This window comes from Lampetra planeri, chromosome 52 (assembly GCF_965212315.1).
Source record: "Lampetra planeri chromosome 52, kcLamPlan1.2.h2, whole genome shotgun sequence".
In the NCBI taxonomy this organism is placed as follows: domain Eukaryota; kingdom Metazoa; phylum Chordata; class Hyperoartia; order Petromyzontiformes; family Petromyzontidae; genus Lampetra; species Lampetra planeri.
The window spans coordinates 6,876,438-6,902,703 of record NC_136158.1 but is presented as its reverse complement, the minus strand read 5'-3'; the positions used below and the strand labels follow the sequence as shown (position 1 = coordinate 6,902,703).

General features: G+C 52.9%; 1 protein-coding gene across 1 annotated transcript in view; it reads right to left on the bottom strand.

Annotated features, from left to right (window-relative positions):
* The window catches only part of LOC144734683 (1-phosphatidylinositol 4,5-bisphosphate phosphodiesterase beta-4-like), a 95,602-nt gene that overhangs the window by 6,755 nt on the left and 62,581 nt on the right, over positions 1–26,266 (bottom strand). Inside the window, exons 32-33 of the mRNA XM_078616983.1 lie at positions 2,129–2,204; positions 316–491 (exon numbers count right to left, since the gene is read on the bottom strand). Coding sequence (XP_078473109.1) covers positions 316–491; positions 2,129–2,204 — 252 coding nt within the window. The remainder of the gene's footprint in view (positions 1–315; positions 492–2,128; positions 2,205–26,266) is intronic.

The following is a 26,266-nucleotide window of genomic DNA, read 5'->3' as shown; positions in this document are numbered from 1 at the left end:
TGACGGAGACTTGTGTTGCCTCCGAAACGTCGTGAATTTTATTTTTGTTTTGTTTTATTTTACTTTCATTACTTTTAATGTTTTACCTACGTGACTTTACCGAAAAAACCTGAGAATATGTCTATGGGAGCCTTTAGCATTGAAGTCTATGGGAGCCTTTAACATTGAAGTCTATGGGAGTCTTTATCATTGAAGTCTATGGGAGGCTTTAACATTGAAGTCAATGGGAGCCTTTAACATTGACGTCTATGGGAGTCTTTAACATTGAAGTCTATGGGAGTCTTTAACATTGAAGTCTATGGGAGTCTTTATCACCTGTCGTGGAGCATCTTGAGCTGTGCGCTCTGCAGCTCGTGGGACCCCAGCAGCAGCTTCTTGAGCAGCTCGTACTGCTCGTCGACCTGGCCGTCACGCAGCTCCTGCTCTTCCTGCACGTGGCGTGAAATCAGCTCCGACCACTCCTTCGTCTGCAGCCCCACCATCTCCTTTACCTGAGAGACACACACAGCACATCCACGTGCGTGCGTGCGCACATTCACTCAACACGCACATAACCATCTCCTTCAACAGAGAGACGCACACAGTACATCCACGTGCGTGCGTGCGCAAATTCACTCAACACGCACATAACCATCTCCTTCAACGAAGATATGCACACAGCACATCCACGTGGTGGCGTGCGTGCGCACATTCACTCAACACGCACACAACCATCTCCTTCAACGGAGAGATGCACACAGCACATCCACGTACATGCGTGCATGCGCACATTCACTCAACCTAAACACACGGCCGTGTCCTTCACCTGAGAGACGCACACAACACATCCACGTGCGTGCGTGCGTACATTCACTCAACACACACACACAACCACCCAGTGCACACACACACACACATATCTATTACATACGTACAAAGACAAAGATGCCCGTGTAGCCTGAGCAGACTAATTGAGGTAAAGGGCTGTGAGTGAGCACCTATGAAGGCCGCCTTCGTCTCCCCAGTGGTGATGTTTATACACCGCACCAGGTACTCATTTGAGACCGAGTCGACCTAGGGGAGGCCCAGCACCAGTTGAGATAATCGTCACCAGTGTTGGCCGTGAGCGGGAATCGAACTCGGTTTCGTAGCGCGGGCGCACTAACCACAACACTACCGCTCCCCACACAATTACATTACATGACACTCTCGGACGACAGCAACAAGCACACAACACACGCGCAACTACCTCATTGACCTGCGAGACGTACGGCCAGACACACCGCCACCCTTCAATGCGGACGCACTCCCACAGACATTCACATCCGCTCACGAGCGAGAAACTCATTCCCTTAACCCAGCAGGGAGGATGTCGACCTTGCGACCTCAAATGGGCGCTCCGACTCCTCACCCGTGCGCACGCGTGGCACGTGATCGGTGTGTGCGTGTGTGACGGCACGTGTAGCACGTGAACTCCCCCCGCGCGTGCGTGTCACGTGATCGGTGTGTGCGTGTGTGTCACGGCGTGCGTGCCACGTGAACGGTGTGTGTGTGTCACTGCGTGCGTGGAAAGTGAAGAGTGTGTGTGTGTCACTGCGCGCGTGGCAAGTGAAGAGTGTGTGTGTGTCACTGCGCACGTGGCAAGTGAAGAGTGTGTGTGTCACTGCGCACGTGGCAAGTGAAGAGTGTGTGTGTGTCACTGCGCACGTGGCAAGTGAAGAGTGTGTGTGTGTCACTGCGCGTATGGTACGTAAATGGTGTGTGCGTGTGTGACGGCACATGTAACACGTGAACTCCCCCCGCGCGTGCATGTCACGTGATCGGTGTGTGTGTGTGTGTGTCACGGCGTGCGTGTCACCTGAACAGTGTGTGTGTGTCACGGCGTGCGTGTCACGTGAAGAGTGTGTGTGTGTCACGGCGTGCGTGTCACGTGATCGGTGTGTGTGTGTCACGGTGTGTGTGTGTCACGGCGTGCGTGGCAAGTGAAGAGTGTGTGTGTGTGTCACGGCGTGCGTGGCAAGTGAAGAGTGTGTGTGTGTGTCACTGCGTGCGTGGCAAGTGAAGAGTGTGTGTGTGTGTCACGGCGTGCGTGTCACGTGAAGAGTGTGTGTGTGTCACGGCGTGTGTCGCGGCGGCACCCTCAACTCGCCTTCTGCTTGTGCTCTGATATCAACACCTGAGCCTTCAGTTCCATTTCCTTCTTCAGGTCGGTGCACTTCCTCTCCCTGGGGGGTTGGGGGCGGGGGGGGCGGGGGGATGGGGGGGGGGCAAACGCTCAGTCAGGTGAGACACAGCCCCGGGTGGGTGGCCCATGGCCACACGCCAGGATGGCTGCTGGAATCATCGAGAGGAGCGCACGTGCGTGATTGCGTTCGCGCAAATCCCTCTTCGAACTCCACATCCAATCCTGTCCCCCTCGTTCACCTCCTTCCATTCCTCCCTTGAAGCCTCACCTCTATTTCATCGCCCATTCCCTTCCCCTCGCCCCTCCACTCCCTCCCATCCCCCTCCCTCTACCCTTTCGTGACCTCCAACAACCCCTGTATTCTGCTCGCTCATTCCTCAGCCCCAGCACACCCCTGCCGTGTAGATATTTCTGGGACCAACTGACTGACTGACAACAGACAGACGACACACAGCAGGACCAACTGACTAAAGACAACTGACAGACAACACACAGTGGGACCAACTGACTGACGACAACCGACAGACGACACACAGCGGGACCAACTGACTGAAGACAACTGACAGACGACACACAGCGGGACCAACTACTGACGACAACTGAGAGACGACACACAGCGGGACCAACTGACTGACTGACAACTGACAGGCGACACACAGTGGGACCAACTACTGACGACAACTGAGAGACGACACACAGCGGGACCAACTGACTGACGACAACTGACAGACGACACACAGCAGGACCAACTACTGACGACAACTGAGAGACGACACACAGCGGGACCAACTGACTGACGACAACTGACAGACGACACACAGCAGGACCAACTGACTGATGACAACTGACAGACGACACACAGTGGGACCAACTGACTGAAGACAACTGACAGACGACACACAGTGGGACCAACTGACAGACGACACACAGTGGGACCAACTGACAGACGACACACAGTGGGACCAACTGACTGAAGACAACTGACAGACGACACACAGCGGGACCAACTGACTGACGACAACTGACAGACGACACACAGCAGGACCAACTGACTGACGACAACTGACAGACGACACACAGCAGGACCAACTGACTGAAGACAACTGACAGATGAAACACAGTGGGACCAACTGACTGATGACAACTGACAGATGACACACAGTGGGACCAACTGACTGAAGACAACTGACAGACGACACACAGCGGGATCAACTGACTGAATGACAACTGACAGACGACACACAGTGGGACCAACTGACGACAACTGACAGACGACACACAGTGGGACCAACTGACTGATGACAACTGACAGACAACACACAGCGGGATCAACTGACTGAATGACAACCGACAGACGACACACAGTGGGACCAACTGACTGACGACAACCGACAGACGACACACAGCGGGACCAAATGACTGAAGACAACTGACAGACGACACACAGCGGGACCAACTGACTGAAGACAACTGACAGACGACACCCAGTGGGACCAACTGACTGACTGACAACTGACAGACGACACACAGCGGGACGAACTACTGACGACAACTGAGAGACGACACACAGCAGGACCAACTGACTGACAACAACTGACAGAAGACACCCAGCAGGACCAACTGACAGACAACAACTGACAGACGACACACAGTGGGACCAACTGACTGAAGACAACTGACAGACGACACACAGTGGGACCAACTGACTGACGACAACTGACAGACGACACACAGCGGGACCAACTGACTGACGACAACTGACAGATGACACACAGCAGGACCAACTGACTGAAGACAACTGACAGACGACACCCAGTGGGACCAACTGACTGACTGACAACTGACAGACGACACACAGCGGGACCAACTACTGACGACAACTGAGAGACGACACACAGCGGGACCAACTGACTGACAACAACTGACAGACGACACCCAGCAGGACCAACTGACAGACAACAACTGACAGACGACACACAGTGGGACCAACTGACTGAAGACAACTGACAGACGACACACAGTGGGACCAACTGACTGACGACAACTGACAGACGACACACAGTGGGACCATCTGACAGACGACACACAGTGGGACCAACTGACTGACGACAACTGACAGACGACACACAACGGGACCAACTGACTGAAGACAACTGACAGACGACACAGAGTGGGACCAACTGACTAAAGACAACTGACAGACGACACACAGCGGGACCAACTGACTGACGACAACTGACAGACGACACACAGTGGGACTAACTGACTGAAGACAACTGACAGACGACACACAGTGGGACCAACTGACTGACGACAACTGACAGACGACACACAGCGGGACCAACTGACTGACAACCGACAGACGACACACAGTGGGACCAACTGACTGAAGACAACTGTCAGACGACAAACAGTGGGACCAACTGACTGACGACAACTGACAGACGACACACAGTGGGACCAACTGACTGAAGACAACTGACAGACGACAAACAGTGGGACCAACTGACTGACGACAACTGACAGACGACACACAGCGGGACCAACTGATAGACAACAACTGACAGACAACACCCAGTGGGACCAACTGACTGACGGCAACTGACAGTTGACACACAGCAGGACCAACTGACTGATGACAACTGACAGACGACAGCGGGACCAACTGACTGACGACAACTGACAGACGACACACAGTGGGACCAACTGACTGACTGACAACTGACAGACGACACACAGTGGGATCAACTCACTGATGACAACTGACAGACGACACACAGTGGGACCAACTGACTGACGACAACCGACAGACGACACACAGCGGGACCAACTGACTGAAGACAGCTGACAAACGATACACAGCGGGGCCACCTGACTGAAGACAACTGACAGACGACACACAGCGGGACCAACTGACTGACTGACAACCGACAGACGACACACAGCGGGACCAACTGACTGAAGACAACTGACAGACGACACACAGCGGGAACAACTGACTGATGACAACTGACAGACAACACACAGTGGGACCAACTGACTGAAGACAACTGACAGACGACACACAGCGGGACCAACTGACTGACAACAACTGACAGACGACACACAGCGGGACCAACTGACTGACGACAACTGACAGACGACACACAGTGGGACCAACTGACTGACGACAACTGACAGACGACACACAGTGGGACCAACTGACTGACGACAACTGACAGACGACACACAGCGGGACCAACTGACTGACGACAACTGACAGACGACACACATTAGGACCAGCTGACTGACGACAACTGACAGACGACACAAAGTGGGACCAACTGACTGAAGACAACTGACAGACGACACACAGTGGGACCAACTGACTGACGACAACTGACAGACGACACACAGCTGGACCAACTGACTAACAACCGACAGACGACACACAGTGGGACCAACTGACTGACGACAACTGACAGACGACACACAACAGGACCAACTGATAGACAACAACTGACAGACGACACACAGTGGGACCAACTGACTGAAGACAACTGACAGACGACACACAGTGGGACCAACTGACTGACGACAACTGACAGACGACACACAGTGGGACCATCTGACAGACGACACACAGTGGGACCAACTGACTGACGACAACTGACAGACGACACACAACGGGACCAACTGACTGAAGACAACTGACAGACGACACAGAGTGGGACCAACTGACTAAAGACAACTGACAGACGACACACAGCGGGACCAACTGACTGACGACAACTGACAGACGACACACAGTGGGACCAACTGACTGAAGACAACTGACAGACGACACACAGCGGGACCAACTGACTGACGACAACTGACAGACGACACACATTAGGACCAACTGACTGACGACAACTGACAGACGACACACAGTGGGACCAACTGACTGAAGACAACTGACAGACGACACACAGTGGGACCAACTGACTGATGACAACTGACAGACGACACACAGCGGGACCAACTGACTGACAACCGACAGACGACACACAGTGGGACCAACTGACTGAAGACATCTGTCAGACGACAAACAGTGGGACCAACTGACTGACGACAACTGACAGACGACACACAGTGGGACCAACTGACTGAAGACAACTGACAGACGACACACAGCGGGACCAACTGACTGACGACAACTGACAGACGACACACATTAGGACCAACTGACTGACGACAACTGACAGACGACACACAGTGGGACCAACTGACTGAAGACAACTGACAGACGACACACAGTGGGACCAACTGACTGACGACAACTGACAGACGACACACAGCGGGACCAACTGACTGACAACCGACAGACGACACACAGTGGGACCAACTGACTGAAGACAACTGTCAGACGACAAACAGTGGGACCAACTGACTGACGACAACTGACAGACGACACACAGTGGGACCAACTGACTGAAGACAACTGACAGACGACAAACAGTGGGACCAACTGACTGACGACAACTGACAGACGACACACAGCGGGACCAACTGATAGACAACAACTGACAGACAACACCCAGTGGGACCAACTGACTGACGGCAACTGACAGTTGACACACAGCAGGACCAACTGACTGATGACAACTGACAGACGACAGCGGGACCAACTGACTGACGACAACTGACAGACGACACACAGTGGGACCAACTGACTGACTGACAACTGACAGACGACACACAGTGGGATCAACTCACTGATGACAACTGACAGACGACACACAGTGGGACCAACTGACTGACGACAACCGACAGACGACACACAGCGGGACCAACTGACTGAAGACAACTGACAAACGATACACAGCGGGACCACCTGACTGAAGACAACTGACAGACGACACACAGCGGGACCAACTGACTGACTGACAACCGACAGACGACACACAGCGGGACCAACTGACTGAAGACAACTGACAGACGACACACAGCGGGAACAACTGACTGATGACAACTGACAGACAACACACAGTGGGACCAACTGACTGAAGACAACTGACAGACGACACACAGCGGGACCAACTGACTGACAACAACTGACAGACGACACACAGCGGGACCAACTGACTGACGACAACTGACAGACGACACACAGTGGGACCAACTGACTGACGACAACTGACAGACGACACACAGTGGGACCAACTGACTGACGACAACTGACAGACGACACACAGCGGGACCAACTGACTGACAACCGACAGACGACACACAGTGGGACCAACTGACTGAAGACAACTGTCAGACGACAAACAGTGGGACCAACTGACTGACGACAACTGACAGACGACACACAGTGGGACCAACTGACTGAAGACAACTGACAGACGACAAACAGTGGGACCAACTGACTGACGACAACTGACAGACGACACACAGCGGGACCAACTGATAGACAACAACTGACAGACAACACCCAGTGGGACCAACTGACTGACGGCAACTGACAGTTGACACACAGCAGGACCAACTGACTGATGACAACTGACAGACGACAGCGGGACCAACTGACTGACGACAACTGACAGACGACACACAGTGGGACCAACTGACTGACTGACAACTGACAGACGACACACAGTGGGATCAACTCACTGATGACAACTGACAGACGACACACAGTGGGACCAACTGACTGACGACAACCGACAGACGACACACAGCGGGACCAACTGACTGAAGACAACTGACAAACGATACACAGCGGGACCACCTGACTGAAGACAACTGACAGACGACACACAGCGGGACCAACTGACTGACTGACAACCGACAGACGACACACAGCGGGACCAACTGACTGAAGACAACTGACAGACGACACACAGCGGGAACAACTGACTGATGACAACTGACAGACAACACACAGTGGGACCAACTGACTGAAGACAACTGACAGACGACACACAGCGGGACCAACTGACTGACAACAACTGACAGACGACACACAGCGGGACCAACTGACTGACGACAACTGACAGACGACACACAGTGGGACCAACTGACTGACGACAACTGACAGACGACACACAGTGGGACCAACTGACTGACGACAACTGACAGACGACACACAGCGGGACCAACTGACTGACGACAACTGACAGACGACACACATTAGGACCAGCTGACTGACGACAACTGACAGACGACACAAAGTGGGACCAACTGACTGAAGACAACTGACAGACGACACACAGTGGGACCAACTGACTGACGACAACTGACAGACGACACACAGCTGGACCAACTGACTAACAACCGACAGACGACACACAGTGGGACCAACTGACTGACGACAACTGACAGACGACACACAACAGGACCAACTGATAGACAACAACTGACAGACGACACACAGTGGGACCAACTGACTGAAGACAACTGACAGACGACACACAGTGGGACCAACTGACTGACGACAACTGACAGACGACACACAGTGGGACCATCTGACAGACGACACACAGTGGGACCAACTGACTGACGACAACTGACAGACGACACACAACGGGACCAACTGACTGAAGACAACTGACAGACGACACAGAGTGGGACCAACTGACTAAAGACAACTGACAGACGACACACAGCGGGACCAACTGACTGACGACAACTGACAGACGACACACAGTGGGACCAACTGACTGAAGACAACTGACAGACGACACACAGTGGGACCAACTGACTGACGACAACTGACAGACGACACACATTAGGACCAACTGACTGACGACAACTGACAGACGACACACAGTGGGACCAACTGACTGAAGACAACTGACAGACGACACACAGTGGGACCAACTGACTGACGACAACTGACAGACGACACACAGCGGGACCAACTGACTGACAACCGACAGACGACACACAGTGGGACCAACTGACTGAAGACAACTGTCAGACGACAAACAGTGGGACCAACTGACTGACGACAACTGACAGACGACACACAGTGGGACCAACTGACTGAAGACAACTGACAGACGACAAACAGTGGGACCAACTGACTGACGACAACTGACAGACGACACACAGCGGGACCAACTGATAGACAACAACTGACAGACAACACCCAGTGGGACCAACTGACTGACGGCAACTGACAGTTGACACACAGCAGGACCAACTGACTGATGACAACTGACAGACGACAGCGGGACCAACTGACTGACGACAACTGACAGACGACACACAGTGGGACCAACTGACTGACTGACAACTGACAGACGACACACAGTGGGATCAACTCACTGATGACAACTGACAGACGACACACAGTGGGACCAACTGACTGACGACAACCGACAGACGACACACAGCGGGACCAACTGACTGAAGACAACTGACAAACGATACACAGCGGGACCACCTGACTGAAGACAACTGACAGACGACACACAGCGGGACCAACTGACTGACTGACAACCGACAGACGACACACAGCGGGACCAACTGACTGAAGACAACTGACAGACGACACACAGCGGGAACAACTGACTGACGACAACTGACAGACAACACACAGTGGGACCAACTGACTGAAGACAACTGACAGACGACACACAGCGGGACCAACTGACTGACAACAACTGACAGACGACACACAGCGGGACCAACTGACTGACGACAACTGACAGACGACACACAGTGGGACCAACTGACTGACGACAACTGACAGACGACACACAGTGGGACCAACTGACTGACGACAACTGACAGACGACACACAGCGGGACAAACTGACTGAAGACAACTGACAGACGACACACAGCGGGACCAACTGACTGAAGACAACTGACAGATGACACACAGCGGGACCAACTGACTGACGACAACTGACAGACGACACACAGTGGGACCAACTAACTGACGACAACTGACAGACGACACACAGTGGGACCAACTGACTGACGACAACCGACAGACGACACACAGCGGGACAAACTGACTGAAGACAACGGACAGACGACACACAGCGGGACCAACTGACTGAAGACAACTGACAGATGACACACAGCGGGACCAACTGACTGACGACAACTGACAGACGACACACAGTGGGACCAACTGACTGAAGACAACTGACAGACGACAAACAGTGGGACCAACTGACTGATGACAACTGACAGACGACACACAGCGGGATCAACTGACTGAATGACAACCGACAGACGACACACAGTGGGACCAACTGACTGACGACAACCGACAGACGACACACAGCGGGACCAACTGACTGAAGACAACTGACAGACGACACACAGCGGGACCAACTGACTGAAGACAACTGACAGACGACACCCAGTGGGACCAACTGACTGACTGACAACTGACAGACGACACACAGCGGGACCAACTACTGACGACAACTGAGAGACGACACACAGCAGGACCAACTGACTGACAACAACTGACAGATGACACCCAGCAGGACCAACTGACAGACAACAACTGACAGACGACACACAGTGGGACCAACTGACTGAAGACAACTGACAGACGACACACAGTGGGACCAACTGACTGACGACAACTGACAGACGACACACAGCGGGACCAACTGACTGACGACAACTGACAGACGACACACAGCAGGACCAACTGACTGAAGACAACTGACAGACGACACCCAGTGGGACCAACTGACTGACTGACAACTGACAGACGACACACAGCGGGACCAACTACTGACGACAACTGAGAGACGACACACAGCGGGACCAACTGACTGACAACAACTGACAGACGACACCCAGCAGGACCAACTGACAGACAACAACTGACAGACGACACACAGTGGGACCAACTGACTGAAGACAACTGACAGACGACACACAGTGGGACCAACTGACTGACGACAACTGACAGACGACACACAGTGGGACCATCTGACAGACGACACACAGTGGGACCAACTGACTGACGACAACTGACAGACGACACACAACGGGAGCAACTGACTGAAGACAACTGACAGACGACACAGAGTGGGACCAACTGACTAAAGACAACTGACAGACGACACACAGCGGGACCAACTGACTAACGACAACTGACAGACGACACACAGCGGGACCAACTGACTGACGACAACTGACAGACGACACACATTAGGACCAACTGACTGACGACAACTGACAGACGACACACAGTGGGACCAACTGACTGAAGACAACTGACAGACGACACACAGTGGGACCAACTGACTGACGACAACCGACAGACGACACACAGCGGGACAAACTGACTGAAGACAACTGACAGACGACACACAGCGGGACCAACTGACTGAAGACAACTGACAGATGACACACAGCGGGACCAACTGACTGACGACAACTGACAGACGACACACAGTGGGACCAACTGACTGAAGACAACTGACAGACGACAAACAGTGGGACCAACTGACTGATGACAACTGACAGACGACACACAGCGGGATCAACTGACTGAATGACAACCGACAGACGACACACAGTGGGACCAACTGACTGACGACAACCGACAGACGACACACAGCGGGACCAACTGACTGAAGACAACTGACAGACGACACACAGCGGGACCAACTGACTGAAGACAACTGACAGACGACACCCAGTGGGACCAACTGACTGACTGACAACTGACAGACGACACACAGCGGGACCAACTACTGACGACAACTGAGAGACGACACACAGCAGGACCAACTGACTGACAACAACTGACAGATGACACCCAGCAGGACCAACTGACAGACAACAACTGACAGACGACACACAGTGGGACCAACTGACTGAAGACAACTGACAGACGACACACAGTGGGACCAACTGACTGACGACAACTGACAGACGACACACAGCGGGACCAACTGACTGACGACAACTGACAGACGACACACAGCAGGACCAACTGACTGAAGACAACTGACAGACGACACCCAGTGGGACCAACTGACTGACTGACAACTGACAGACGACACACAGCGGGACCAACTACTGACGACAACTGAGAGACGACACACAGCGGGACCAACTGACTGACAACAACTGACAGACGACACCCAGCAGGACCAACTGACAGACAACAACTGACAGACGACACACAGTGGGACCAACTGACTGAAGACAACTGACAGACGACACACAGTGGGACCAACTGACTGACGACAACTGACAGACGACACACAGTGGGACCATCTGACAGACGACACACAGTGGGACCAACTGACTGACGACAACTGACAGACGACACACAACGGGAGCAACTGACTGAAGACAACTGACAGACGACACAGAGTGGGACCAACTGACTAAAGACAACTGACAGACGACACACAGCGGGACCAACTGACTGACGACAACTGACAGACGACACACAGCGGGACCAACTGACTGACGACAACTGACAGACGACACACATTAGGACCAACTGACTGACGACAACTGACAGACGACACACAGTGGGACCAACTGACTGAAGACAACTGACAGACGACACACAGTGGGACCAACTGACTGACGACAACTGACAGACGACACACAGTGGGACCAACTGACTGACAACCGACAGACGACACACAGTGGGACCAACTGACTGAAGACAACTGTCAGACGACAAACAGTGGGACCAATTGACTGACGACAACTGACAGACGACACACAGTGGGACCAACTGACTGAAGACAACTGACAGACGACAAACAGTGGGACCAACTGACTGACGACAACTGACAGACGACACACAGCGGGACCAACTGATAGAAAACAACTGACAGACAACACCCAGTGGGACCAACTGACTGACGGCAACTGACAGTTGACACACAGCAGGACCAACTGACTGATGACAACTGACAGACGACAGCGGGACCAACTGACTGACGACAACTGACAGACGACACACAGTGGGACCAACTGACTGACTGACAACTGACAGACGACACACAGTGGGACCAACTCACTGATGACAACTGACAGACGACACACAGTGGGACCAACTGACTGACGACAACCGACAGACGACACACAGCGGGACCAACTGACTGAAGACAACTGACAAACGATACACAGCGGGACCACCTGACTGAAGACAACTGACAGACGACACACAGCGGGACCAACTGACTGACTGACAACCGACAGACGACACACAGCGGGACCAACTGACTGAAGACAACTGACAGACGACACACAGCGGGAACAACTGACTGACGACAACTGACAGACAACACACAGTGGTACCAACTGACTGAAGACAACTGACAGACGACACACAGCGGGACCAACTGACTGACAACAACTGACAGACGACACACAGCGGGACCAACTGACTGACGACAACTGACAGACGACACACAGTGGGACCAACTGACTGACGACAACTGACAGACGACACACAGTGGGACCAACTGACTGACGACAACTGACAGACGACACACAGCGGGACCAACTGACTGACGACAACTGACAGACGACACACATTAGGACCAACTGACTGACGACAACTGACAGACGACACAAAGTGGGACCAACTGACTGAAGACAACTGACAGACGACACACAGTGGGACCAACTGACTGACGACAACTGACAGACGACACACAGCTGGACCAACTGACTAACAACCGACAGACGACACACAGTGGGACCAACTGACTGACGACAACTGACAGACGACACACAACAGGACCAACTGATAGACAACAACTGACAGACGACACACAGTGGGACCAACTGACTGACGGCAACTGACAGTTGACACACAGTGGGACCAACTGACTGACTGACAACTGACAGATGACACACAGTGGGACCAACTAACTGACGACAACTGACAGACGACACACAGTGGGACCAACTGACTGACGACAACCGACAGACGACACACAGCGGGACAAACTGACTGAAGACAACTGACAGACGACACACAGCGGGACCAACTGACTGAAGACAACTGACAGATGACACACAGCGGGACCAACTGACTGACGACAACTGACAGACGACACACAGTGGGACCAACTGACTGAAGACAACTGACAGACGACAAACAGTGGGACCAACTGACTGACGACAACTGACAGACGACACACAGTGGGACCAACTGACTGAAGACAACTGACAGACGACACACAGCGGGACCAACTGACTGATGACAACTGACAGACGACACACAGCAGGACCAACTGACTGACGACAACTGACAGACGACACACAGCAGGACCAACTGACTGAAGACAACTGACAGATGACACACAGTGGGACCAACTGACTGATGACAACTGACAGACGACACACAGTGGGACCAACTGACTGAAGACAACTAACAGACGACACACAGCGGGATCAACTGACTGAATGACAACTGACAGACGACACACAGTGGGACCAACTGACTGATGACAACTGACAGACGACACACAGCGGGACCAACTGACTGAAGACAACTGACAGACGACACCCAGTGGGACCAACTGACTGACGACAACTGACAGACGACACACAGAGGGACCAACTGACTGAAGACAACTGACAGACGACAAACAGTGGGACCAACTGACTGACGACAACTGACAGACGACACACAGTGGGACCAACTGACAGATGACACACAGTGGGACCAACTGACTGACGACAACTGACAGACGACACACAGTGGGACCAACTGACTGACGACAACCGACAGACGACACACAGCGGGACAAACTGACTGAAGACAACTGACAGACGACACACAGCGGGACCAACTGACTGAAGACAACTGACAGATGACACACAGCGGGACCAACTGACTGACGACAACTGACAGACGACACACAGTGGGACCAACTGACTGAAGACAACTGACAGACGACAAACAGTGGGACCAACTGACTGACGACAACTGACAGACGACACACAGTGGGACCAACTGACTGAAGACAACTGACAGACGACACACAGCGGGACCAACTGACTGATGACAACTGACAGACGACACACAGCAGGACCAACTGACTGAAGACAACTGACAGACGACACACAGCGGGATCAACTGACTGAATGACAACTGACAGACGACACACAGTGGGACCAACTGACTGATGACAACTGACAGACGACACACAGCGGGATCAACTGACTGAATGACAACCGACAGACGACACACAGTGGGACCAACTGACTGAATGACAACTGACAGACGACACACAGCGGGACCAACTGACTGAATGACAACTGACAGACGACACACAGTGGGACCAACTGACTGACGACAACCGACAGACGACACACAGCGGGACCAACTGACTGAAGACAACTGACAGACGACACACAGCGGGACCAACTGACTGAAGACAACTGACAGACGACACCCAGTGGGACCAACTGACTGACGACAACTGACAGACGACACACAGTGGGACCAACTGACTGAAGACAACTGACAGACGACAAACAGTGGGACCAACTGACTGACGACAACTGACAGACGACACACAGTGGGACCAACTGACTGACAACCGACAGACGACACACAGTGGGACCAACTGACTGAAGACAACTGTCAGACGACAAACAGTGGGACCAATTGACTGACGACAACTGACAGACGACACACAGCGGGACCAACTGATAGAAAACAACTGACAGACAACACCCAGTGGGACCAACTGACTGACGGCAACTGACAGTTGACACACAGCAGGACCAACTGACTGATGACAACTGACAGACGACAGCGGGACCAACTGACTGACGACAACTGACAGACGACACACAGTGGGACCAACTGACTGACTGACAACTGACAGACGACACACAGTGCGACCAACTCACTGATGACAACTGACAGACGACACACAGTGGGACCAACTGACTGACGACAACCGACAGACGACACACAGCGGGACCAACTGACTGAAGACAACTGACAAACGATACACAGCGGGACCACCTGACTGAAGACAACTGACAGACGACACACAGCGGGACCAACTGACTGACTGACAACCGACAGACGACACACAGCGGGACCAACTGACTGAAGACAACTGACAGACGACACACAGCGGGAACAACTGACTGACGACAACTGACAGACAACACACAGTGGGACCAACTGACTGAAGACAACTGACAGACGACACACAGCGGGACCAACTGACTGACAACAACTGACAGACGACACACAGCGGGACCAACTGACTGACGACAACTGACAGACGACACACAGTGGGACCAACTGACTGACGACAACTGACAGACGACACACAGTGGGACCAACTGACTGACGACAACTGACAGACGACACACAGCGGGACCAACTGACTGACGACAACTGACAGACGACACACATTAGGACCAACTGACTGACGACAACTGACAGACGACACAAAGTGGGACCAACTGACTGAAGACAACTGACAGACGACACACAGTGGGACCAACTGACTGACGACAACTGACAGACGACACACAGCTGGACCAACTGACTAACAACCGACAGACGACACACAGTGGGACCAACTGACTGACGACAACTGACAGACGACACACAACAGGACCAACTGATAGACAACAACTGACAGACGACACACAGTGGGACCAACTGACTGACGGCAACTGACAGTTGACACACAGTGGGACCAACTGACTGATGACAACTGACAGACGACACACAGCGGGACCAACTGACTGACGACAACTGACAGACGACACACAGTGGAACCAACTGACTGACTGACAACTGACAGATGACACACAGTGGGACCAACTAACTGACGACAACTGACAGACGACACACAGTGGGACCAACTGACTGACGACAACCGACAGACGACACACAGCGGGACAAACTGACTGAAGACAACTGACAGACGACACACAGCGGGACCAACTGACTGAAGACAACTGACAGATGACACACAGCGGGACCAACTGACTGACGACAACTGACAGACGACACACAGTGGGACCAACTGACTGAAGACAACTGACAGACGACAAACAGTGGGACCAACTGACTGACGACAACTGACAGACGACACACAGTGGGACCAACTGACTGAAGACAACTGACAGACGACACACAGCGGGACCAACTGACTGATGACAACTGACAGACGACACACAGCAGGACCAACTGACTGACGACAACTGACAGACGACACACAGCAGGACCAACTGACTGAAGACAACTGACAGATGACACACAGTGGGACCAACTGACTGATGACAACTGACAGACGACACACAGTGGGACCAACTGACTGAAGACAACTAACAGACGACACACAGCGGGATCAACTGACTGAATGACAACTGACAGACGACACACAGTGGGACCAACTGACTGATGACAACTGACAGACGACACACAGCGGGACCAACTGACTGAAGACAACTGACAGACGACACCCAGTGGGACCAACTGACTGACGACAACTGACAGACGACACACAGAGGGACCAACTGACTGAAAACAACTGACAGACGACACACAGTGGGACCAACTGACTGATGACAACTGACAGACGACACACAGCGGGACCAACTGACTGAAGACAACTGACAGACGACACCCAGTGGGACCAACTGACTGACGACAACTGACAGACGACACACAGTGGGACCAACTGACAGATGACACACAGTGGGACCAACTGACTGACGACAACTGACAGACGACACACAGTGGGACCAACTGACTGACGACAACCGACAGACGACACACAGCGGGACAAACTGACTGAAGACAACTGACAGACGACACACAGCGGGACCAACTGACTGAAGACAACTGACAGATGACACACAGCGGGACCAACTGACTGACGACAACTGACAGACGACACACAGTGGGACCAACTGACTGAAGACAACTGACAGACGACAAACAGTGGGACCAACTGACTGACGACAACTGACAGACGACACACAGTGGGACCAACTGACTGAAGACAACTGACAGACGACACACAGCGGGACCAACTGACTGATGACAACTGACAGACGACACACAGCAGGACCAACTGACTGAAGACAACTGACAGACGACACACAGCGGGATCAACTGACTGAATGACAACTGACAGACGACACACAGTGGGACCAACTGACTGATGACAACTGACAGACGACACACAGCGGGATCAACTGACTGAATGACAACCGACAGACGACACACAGTGGGACCAACTGACTGAATGACAACTGACAGACGACACACAGCGGGACCAACTGACTGAATGACAACTGACAGACGACACACAGTGGGACCAACTGACTGACGACAACCGACAGACGACACACAGCGGGACCAACTGACTGAAGACAACTGACAGACGACACACAGCGGGACCAACTGACTGAAGACAACTGACAGACGACACCCAGTGGGACCAACTGACTGACGACAACTGACAGACGACACACAGTGGGACCAACTGACTGAAGACAACTGACAGACGACAAACAGTGGGACCAACTGACTGACGACAACTGACAGACGACACACAGTGGGACCAACTGACAGATGACACACAGTGGGACCAACTGACTGACGACAACTGACAGACGACACACAGCGGGACCAACTGACTGAAGACAACTGACAGACGACACACAGCGGGACCAACTGACTGAAGACAACTGACAGACGACACACAGTGGGACCAACTGACTGACGACAACTGACAGACGACACACAGCGGGACCAACTGACTGACGACAACTGACAGACGACACACAGTGGGACCAACTGACTGAAGACAACTGACAGACGACACACAGTGGGACCAACTGACTGACGACAACTGACAGACGACACACAGCGGGACCAACTGACTGACAACCGACAGACGACACACAGTGGGACCAACTGACTGAAGACAACTGACAGACGACAAACAGTGGGACCAACTGACTGACGACAACTGACAGACGACACACAGTGGGACCAACTGACTGAAGACAACTGACAGACGACAAACAGTGGGACCAACTGACTGACGACAACTGACAGACGACACACAGCGGGACCAACTGATAGACAACAACTGACAGACGACACCCAGTGGGACCAACTGACTGACGGCAACTGACAGTTGACACACAGTGGGACCAACTCACTGACGACAACTGACAGACGACACACAGTGGGACCAACTGACTGACGACAACCGACAGACGACACACAGCGGGACCAACTGACTGAAGACAACTGACAGACGACACACAGCGGGACCAACTGACTGAAGACAACTGACAGACGACACACAGCGGGACCAACTGACTGACGACAACTGAGAGACGACACCCAGCAGGACCAACTGACAGACGACAACTGACAGACAACACACAGTGGGACCAACTGACTGACGACAACTGACAGAAGACACACAGTGGGACCAACTGACTGAAGACAACTCACAGACGACACACAGTGGGACCAACTGACTGACGACAACTGACAGACGACACACAGTGGGACCAACTGACTCAAGACAACTTACAGACGACACACAGTGGGACCAACTGACTGAAGACAACTCACAGATGACACACAGTGGGACCAAATCACAGATGACAACTGACTGATGACACACAGCGGGACCAACTGACTGACAAATGACAGACGACACCCAGCAGGACCAACTGACTGACAACCGACAGACGACACACAGTGGGACCAACTGACTGAAGACAACTGACAGACGACAAACAGTGGGACCAACTGACTGACGACAACTGACAGACGACACACAGTGGGACCAACTGACTGAAGACAACTGACAGACGACAAACAGTGGGACCAACTGACTGACGACAACTGACAGACGACACACAGCGGGACCAACTGATAGACAACAACTGACAGACAACACCCAGTGGGACCAACTGACTGACGGCAACTGACAGTTGACACACAGCAGGACCAACTGACTGATGACAACTGACAGACGACAGCGGGACCAACTGACTGACGACAACTGACAGACGACACACAGTGGGGCCAACTGACTGACTGACAACCGACAGAAGACACACAGCGGGACCAATTGACTGAAGACAACTGACAAACGATACACAGCGGGACCACCTGACTGAAGACAACTGACAGACGACACACAGCGGGACCAACTGACTGACTGACAACTGACAGACGACACACAGCGGGACCAACTGACTGAAGACAACTGACAGACGACACACAGCGGGAACAACTGACTGACGACAACTGACAGACAACACACAGTGGGACCAACTGACTGAAGACAACTGACAGACGACACACAGCGGGACCAACTGACTGACGACAACTGACAGACGACACACAGCGGGACCAACTGACTGACGACAACTGACAGACGACACACAGTGGGACCAACTGACTGACGACAACTGACAGACGACACACAGTGGGACCAACTGACTGACGACAACTGACAGACGACACACAGCGGGACCAACTGACTGACGACAACTGACAGACGACACACATTAGGACCAACTGACTGACGACAACTGACAGACGACACACAGTGGGACCAACGGACTGAAGACAACTGACAGACGACACACAGTGGGACCAACTGACTGACGACAACTGACAGACGACACACAGCGGGACCAACTGACTAACAACCGACAGACGACACACAGTGGGACCAACTGACTGACAACAACTGACAGACGACACACAACAGGACCAACTGATAGACAACAACTGACAGACGACACACAGTGGGACCAACTGACTGATGGCAACTGACAGTTGACACACAGCGGGACCAACTGACTGATGACAACTGACAGACGACACACAGTGGGACCAACTCACTGATGACAACTGACAGACGACACACAGTGGGACCAACTGACTGACGACAACCGACAGACGACACACAGCGGGACCAACTGACTGAAGACAACTGACAAACGATACACAGCGGGACCACCTGACTGAAGACAACTGACAGACGACACACAGCGGGACCAACTGACTGACTGACAACCGACAGACGACACACAGCGGGACCAACTGACTGAAGACAACTGACAGACGACACACAGTGGGAACAACTGACTGACGACAACTGACAGACAACACACAGTGGGACCAACTGACTGAAGACAACTGACAGACGACACACAGCGGGACCAACTGACTGACAACAACTGACAGACGACACACAGCGGGACCAATTGACTGACGACAACTGACAGACGACACACAGTGGGACCAACTGACTGACGACAACTGACAGACGACACACAGTGGGACCAACTGACTGACGACAACTGACAGACGACACACAGCGGGACCAACTGACTGACGACAACTGACAGACGACACACATTAGGACCAACTGACTGACGACAACTGACAGACGACACAAAGTGGGACCAACTGACTGAAGACAACTGACAGACGACACACAGTGGGACCAACTGACTGACGACAACTGACAGACGACACACAGCTGGACCAACTGACTAACAACCGACAGACGACACACAGTGGGACCAACTGACTGACGACAACTGACAGACGACACACAACAGGACCAACTGATAGACAACAACTGACAGACGACACACAGTGGGACCAACTGACTGACGGCAACTGACAGTTGACACACAGCGGGACCAACTGACTGATGACAACTGACAGACGACACACAGCGGGACCAACTGACTGACGACAACTGACAGACGACACACAGTGGAACCAACTGACTGACTGACAACTGACAGACGACACACAGTGGGACCAACTGACTGACGACAACTGACAGACGACACACAGCGGGACCAACTGACTGACGACAACTGACAGACGACACACATTAGGACCAACTGACTGACGACAACTGACAGACGACACACAGTGGGACCAACGGACTGAAGACAACTGACAGACGACACACAGTGGGACCAACTGACTGACGACAACTGACAGACGACACACAGCGGGACCAACTGACTAACAACCGACAGACGACACACAGTGGGACCAACTGACTGACAACAACTGACAGACGACACACAACAGGACCAACTGATAGACAACAACTGACAGACGACACACAGTGGGACCAACTGACTGACGGCAACTGACAGTTGACACACAGCGGGACCAACTGACTGATGACAACTGACAGACGACACACAGTGGGACCAACTCACTGATGACAACTGACAGACGACACACAGTGGGACCAACTGACTGACGACAACCGACAGACGACACACAGCGGGACCAACTGACTGAAGACAACTGACAAACGATACACAGCGGGACCACCTGACTGAAGACAACTGACAGACGACACACAGCGGGACCAACTGACTGACTGACAACCGACAGACGACACACAGCGGGACCAACTGACTGAAGACAACTGACAGACGACACACAGTGGGAACAACTGACTGACGACAACTGACAGACAACACACAGTGGGACCAACTGACTGAAGACAACTGACAGACGACACACAGCGGGACCAACTGACTGACAACAACTGACAGACGACACACAGCGGGACCAACTGACTGACGACAACTGACAGACGACACACAGTGGGACCAACTGACTGACGACAACTGACAGACGACACACAGTGGGACCAACTGACTGACGACAACTGACAGACGACACACAGCGGGACCAACTGACTGACGACAACTGACAGACGACACACATTAGGACCAACTGACTGACGACAACTGACAGACGACACAAAGTGGGACCAACTGACTGAAGACAACTGACAGACGACACACAGTGGGACCAACTGACTGACGACAACTGACAGACGACACACAGCTGGACCAACTGACTAACAACCGACAGACGACACACAGTGGGACCAACTGACTGACGACAACTGACAGACGACACACAACAGGACCAACTGATAGACAACAACTGACAGACGACACACAGTGGGACCAACTGACTGACGGCAACTGACAGTTGACACACAGCGGGACCAACTGACTGATGACAACTGACAGACGACACACAGCGGGACCAACTGACTGACGACAACTGACAGACGACACACAGTGGAACCAACTGACTGACTGACAACTGACAGATGACACACAGTGGGACCAACTAACTGACGACAACTGACAGACGACACACAGTGGGACCAACTGACTGACGACAACCGACAGACGACACACAGCGGGACAAACTGACTGAAGACAACTGACAGACGACACACAGCGGGACCAACTGACTGAAGACAACTGACAGATGACACACAGCGGGACCAACTGACTGACGACAACTGACAGACGACACACAGTGGGACCAACTGACTGAAGACAACTGACAGACGACAAACAGTGGGACCAACTGACTGACGACAACTGACAGACGACACACAGTGGGACCAACTGACTGAAGACAACTGACAGACGACACACAGCGGGACCAACTGACTGATGACAACTGACAGACGACACACAGCAGGACCAACTGACTGACGACAACTGACAGACGACACACAGCAGGACCAACTGACTGAAGACAACTGACAGATGACACACAGTGGGACCAACTGACTGATGACAACTGACAGACGACACACAGTGGGACCAACTGACTGAAGACAACTGACAGACGACACACAGCAGGATCAACTGACTGAATGACAACTGACAGACGACACACAGTGGGACCAACTGACTGATGACAACTGACAGACGACACACAGCGGGATCAACTGACTGAATGACAACCGACAGACGACACACAGTGGGACCAACTGACTGAATGACAACTGACAGACGACACACAGCGGGACCAACTGACTGAATGACAACTGACAGACGACACACAGTGGGACCAACTGACTGACGACAACTGACAGACGACACACAGCGGGACCAACTGACTGAAGACAACTGACAGACGACACACAGCGGGACCAACTGACTGAAGACAACTGACAGACGACACCCAGTGGGACCAACTGACTGACGACAACTGACAGACGACACACAGTGGGACCAACTGACTGAAGACAACTGACAGACGACAAACAGTGGGACCAACTGACTGACGACAACTGACAGACGACACACAGTGGGACCAACTGACAGATGACACACAGTGGGACCAACTGACTGACGACAACTGACAGACGACACACAGCGGGACCAACTGACTGAAGACAACTGACAGACGACACACAGCGGGACCAACTGACTGAAGACAACTGACAGACGACACACAGTGGGACCAACTGACTGACGACAACTGACAGACGACACACAGCGGGACCAACTGACTGACGACAACTGACAGACGACACACAGTGGGACCAACTGACTGAAGACAACTGACAGACGACACACAGTGGGACCAACTGACTGACGACAACTGACAGACGACACACAGCGGGACCAACTGACTGACAACCGACAGACGACACACAGTGGGACCAACTGACTGAAGACAACTGACAGACGACAAACAGTGGGACCAACTGACTAACAACCGACAGACGACACACAGTGGGACCAACTGACTGACGACAACTGACAGACGACACACAACAGGCCCAACTGATAGACAACAACTGACAGACGACACACAGTGGGACCAACTGACTGACGGCAACTGACAGTTGACACACAGCGGGACCAACTGACTGATGACAACTGACAGACGACACACAGCGGGACCAACTGACTGACGACAACTGACAGACGACACACAGTGGAACCAACTGACTGACTGACAACTGACAGACGACACACAGTGGGACCAACTGACTGACGACAACTGACAGACGACACACAGCGGGACCAACTGACTGACGACAACTGACAGACGACACACATTAGGACCAACTGACTGACGACAACTGACAGACGACACACAGTGGGACCAACGGACTGAAGACAACTGACAGACGACACACAGTGGGACCAACTGACTGACGACAACTGACAGACGACACACAGCGGGACCAACTGACTAAGAACCGACAGACGACACACAGTGGGACCAACTGACTGACAACAACTGACAGACGACACACAACAGGACCAACTGATAGACAACAACTGACAGACGACACACAGTGGGACCAACTGACTGACGGCAACTGACAGTTGACACACAGCGGGACCAACTGACTGATGACAACTGACAGACGACACACAGTGGGACCAACTCACTGATGACAACTGACAGACGACACACAGTGGGACCAACTGACTGACGACAACCGACAGACGACACACAGCGGGACCAACTGACTGAAGACAACTGACAAACGATACACAGCGGGACCACCTGACTGAAGACAACTGACAGACGACACACAGCGGGACCAACTGACTGACTGACAACCGACAGACGACACACAGCGGGACCAACTGACTGAAGACAACTGACAGACGACACACAGTGGGAACAACTGACTGACGACAACTGACAGACAACACACAGTGGGACCAACTGACTGAAGACAACTGACAGACGACACACAGCGGGACCAACTGACTGACAACAACTGACAGACGACACACAGCGGGACCAACTGACTGACGACAACTGACAGACGACACACAGTGGGACCAACTGACTGACGACAACTGACAGACGACACACAGTGGGACCAACTGACTGACGACAACTGACAGACGACACACAGCGGGACCAACTGACTGACGACAACTGACAGACGACACACATTAGGACCAACTGACTGACGACAACTGACAGACGACACAAAGTTGGACCAACTGACTGAAGACAACTGACAGACGACACACAGTGGGACCAACTGACTGACGACAACTGACAGACGACACACAGCTGGACCAACTGACTAACAACCGACAGACGACACACAGTGGGACCAACTGACTGACGACAACTGACAGACGACACACAACAGGACCAACTGATAGACAACAACTGACAGACGACACACAGTGGGACCAACTGACTGACGGCAACTGACAGTTGACACACAGCGGGACCAACTGACTGATGACAACTGACAGACGACACACAGCGGGACCAACTGACTGACGACAACTGACAGACGACACACAG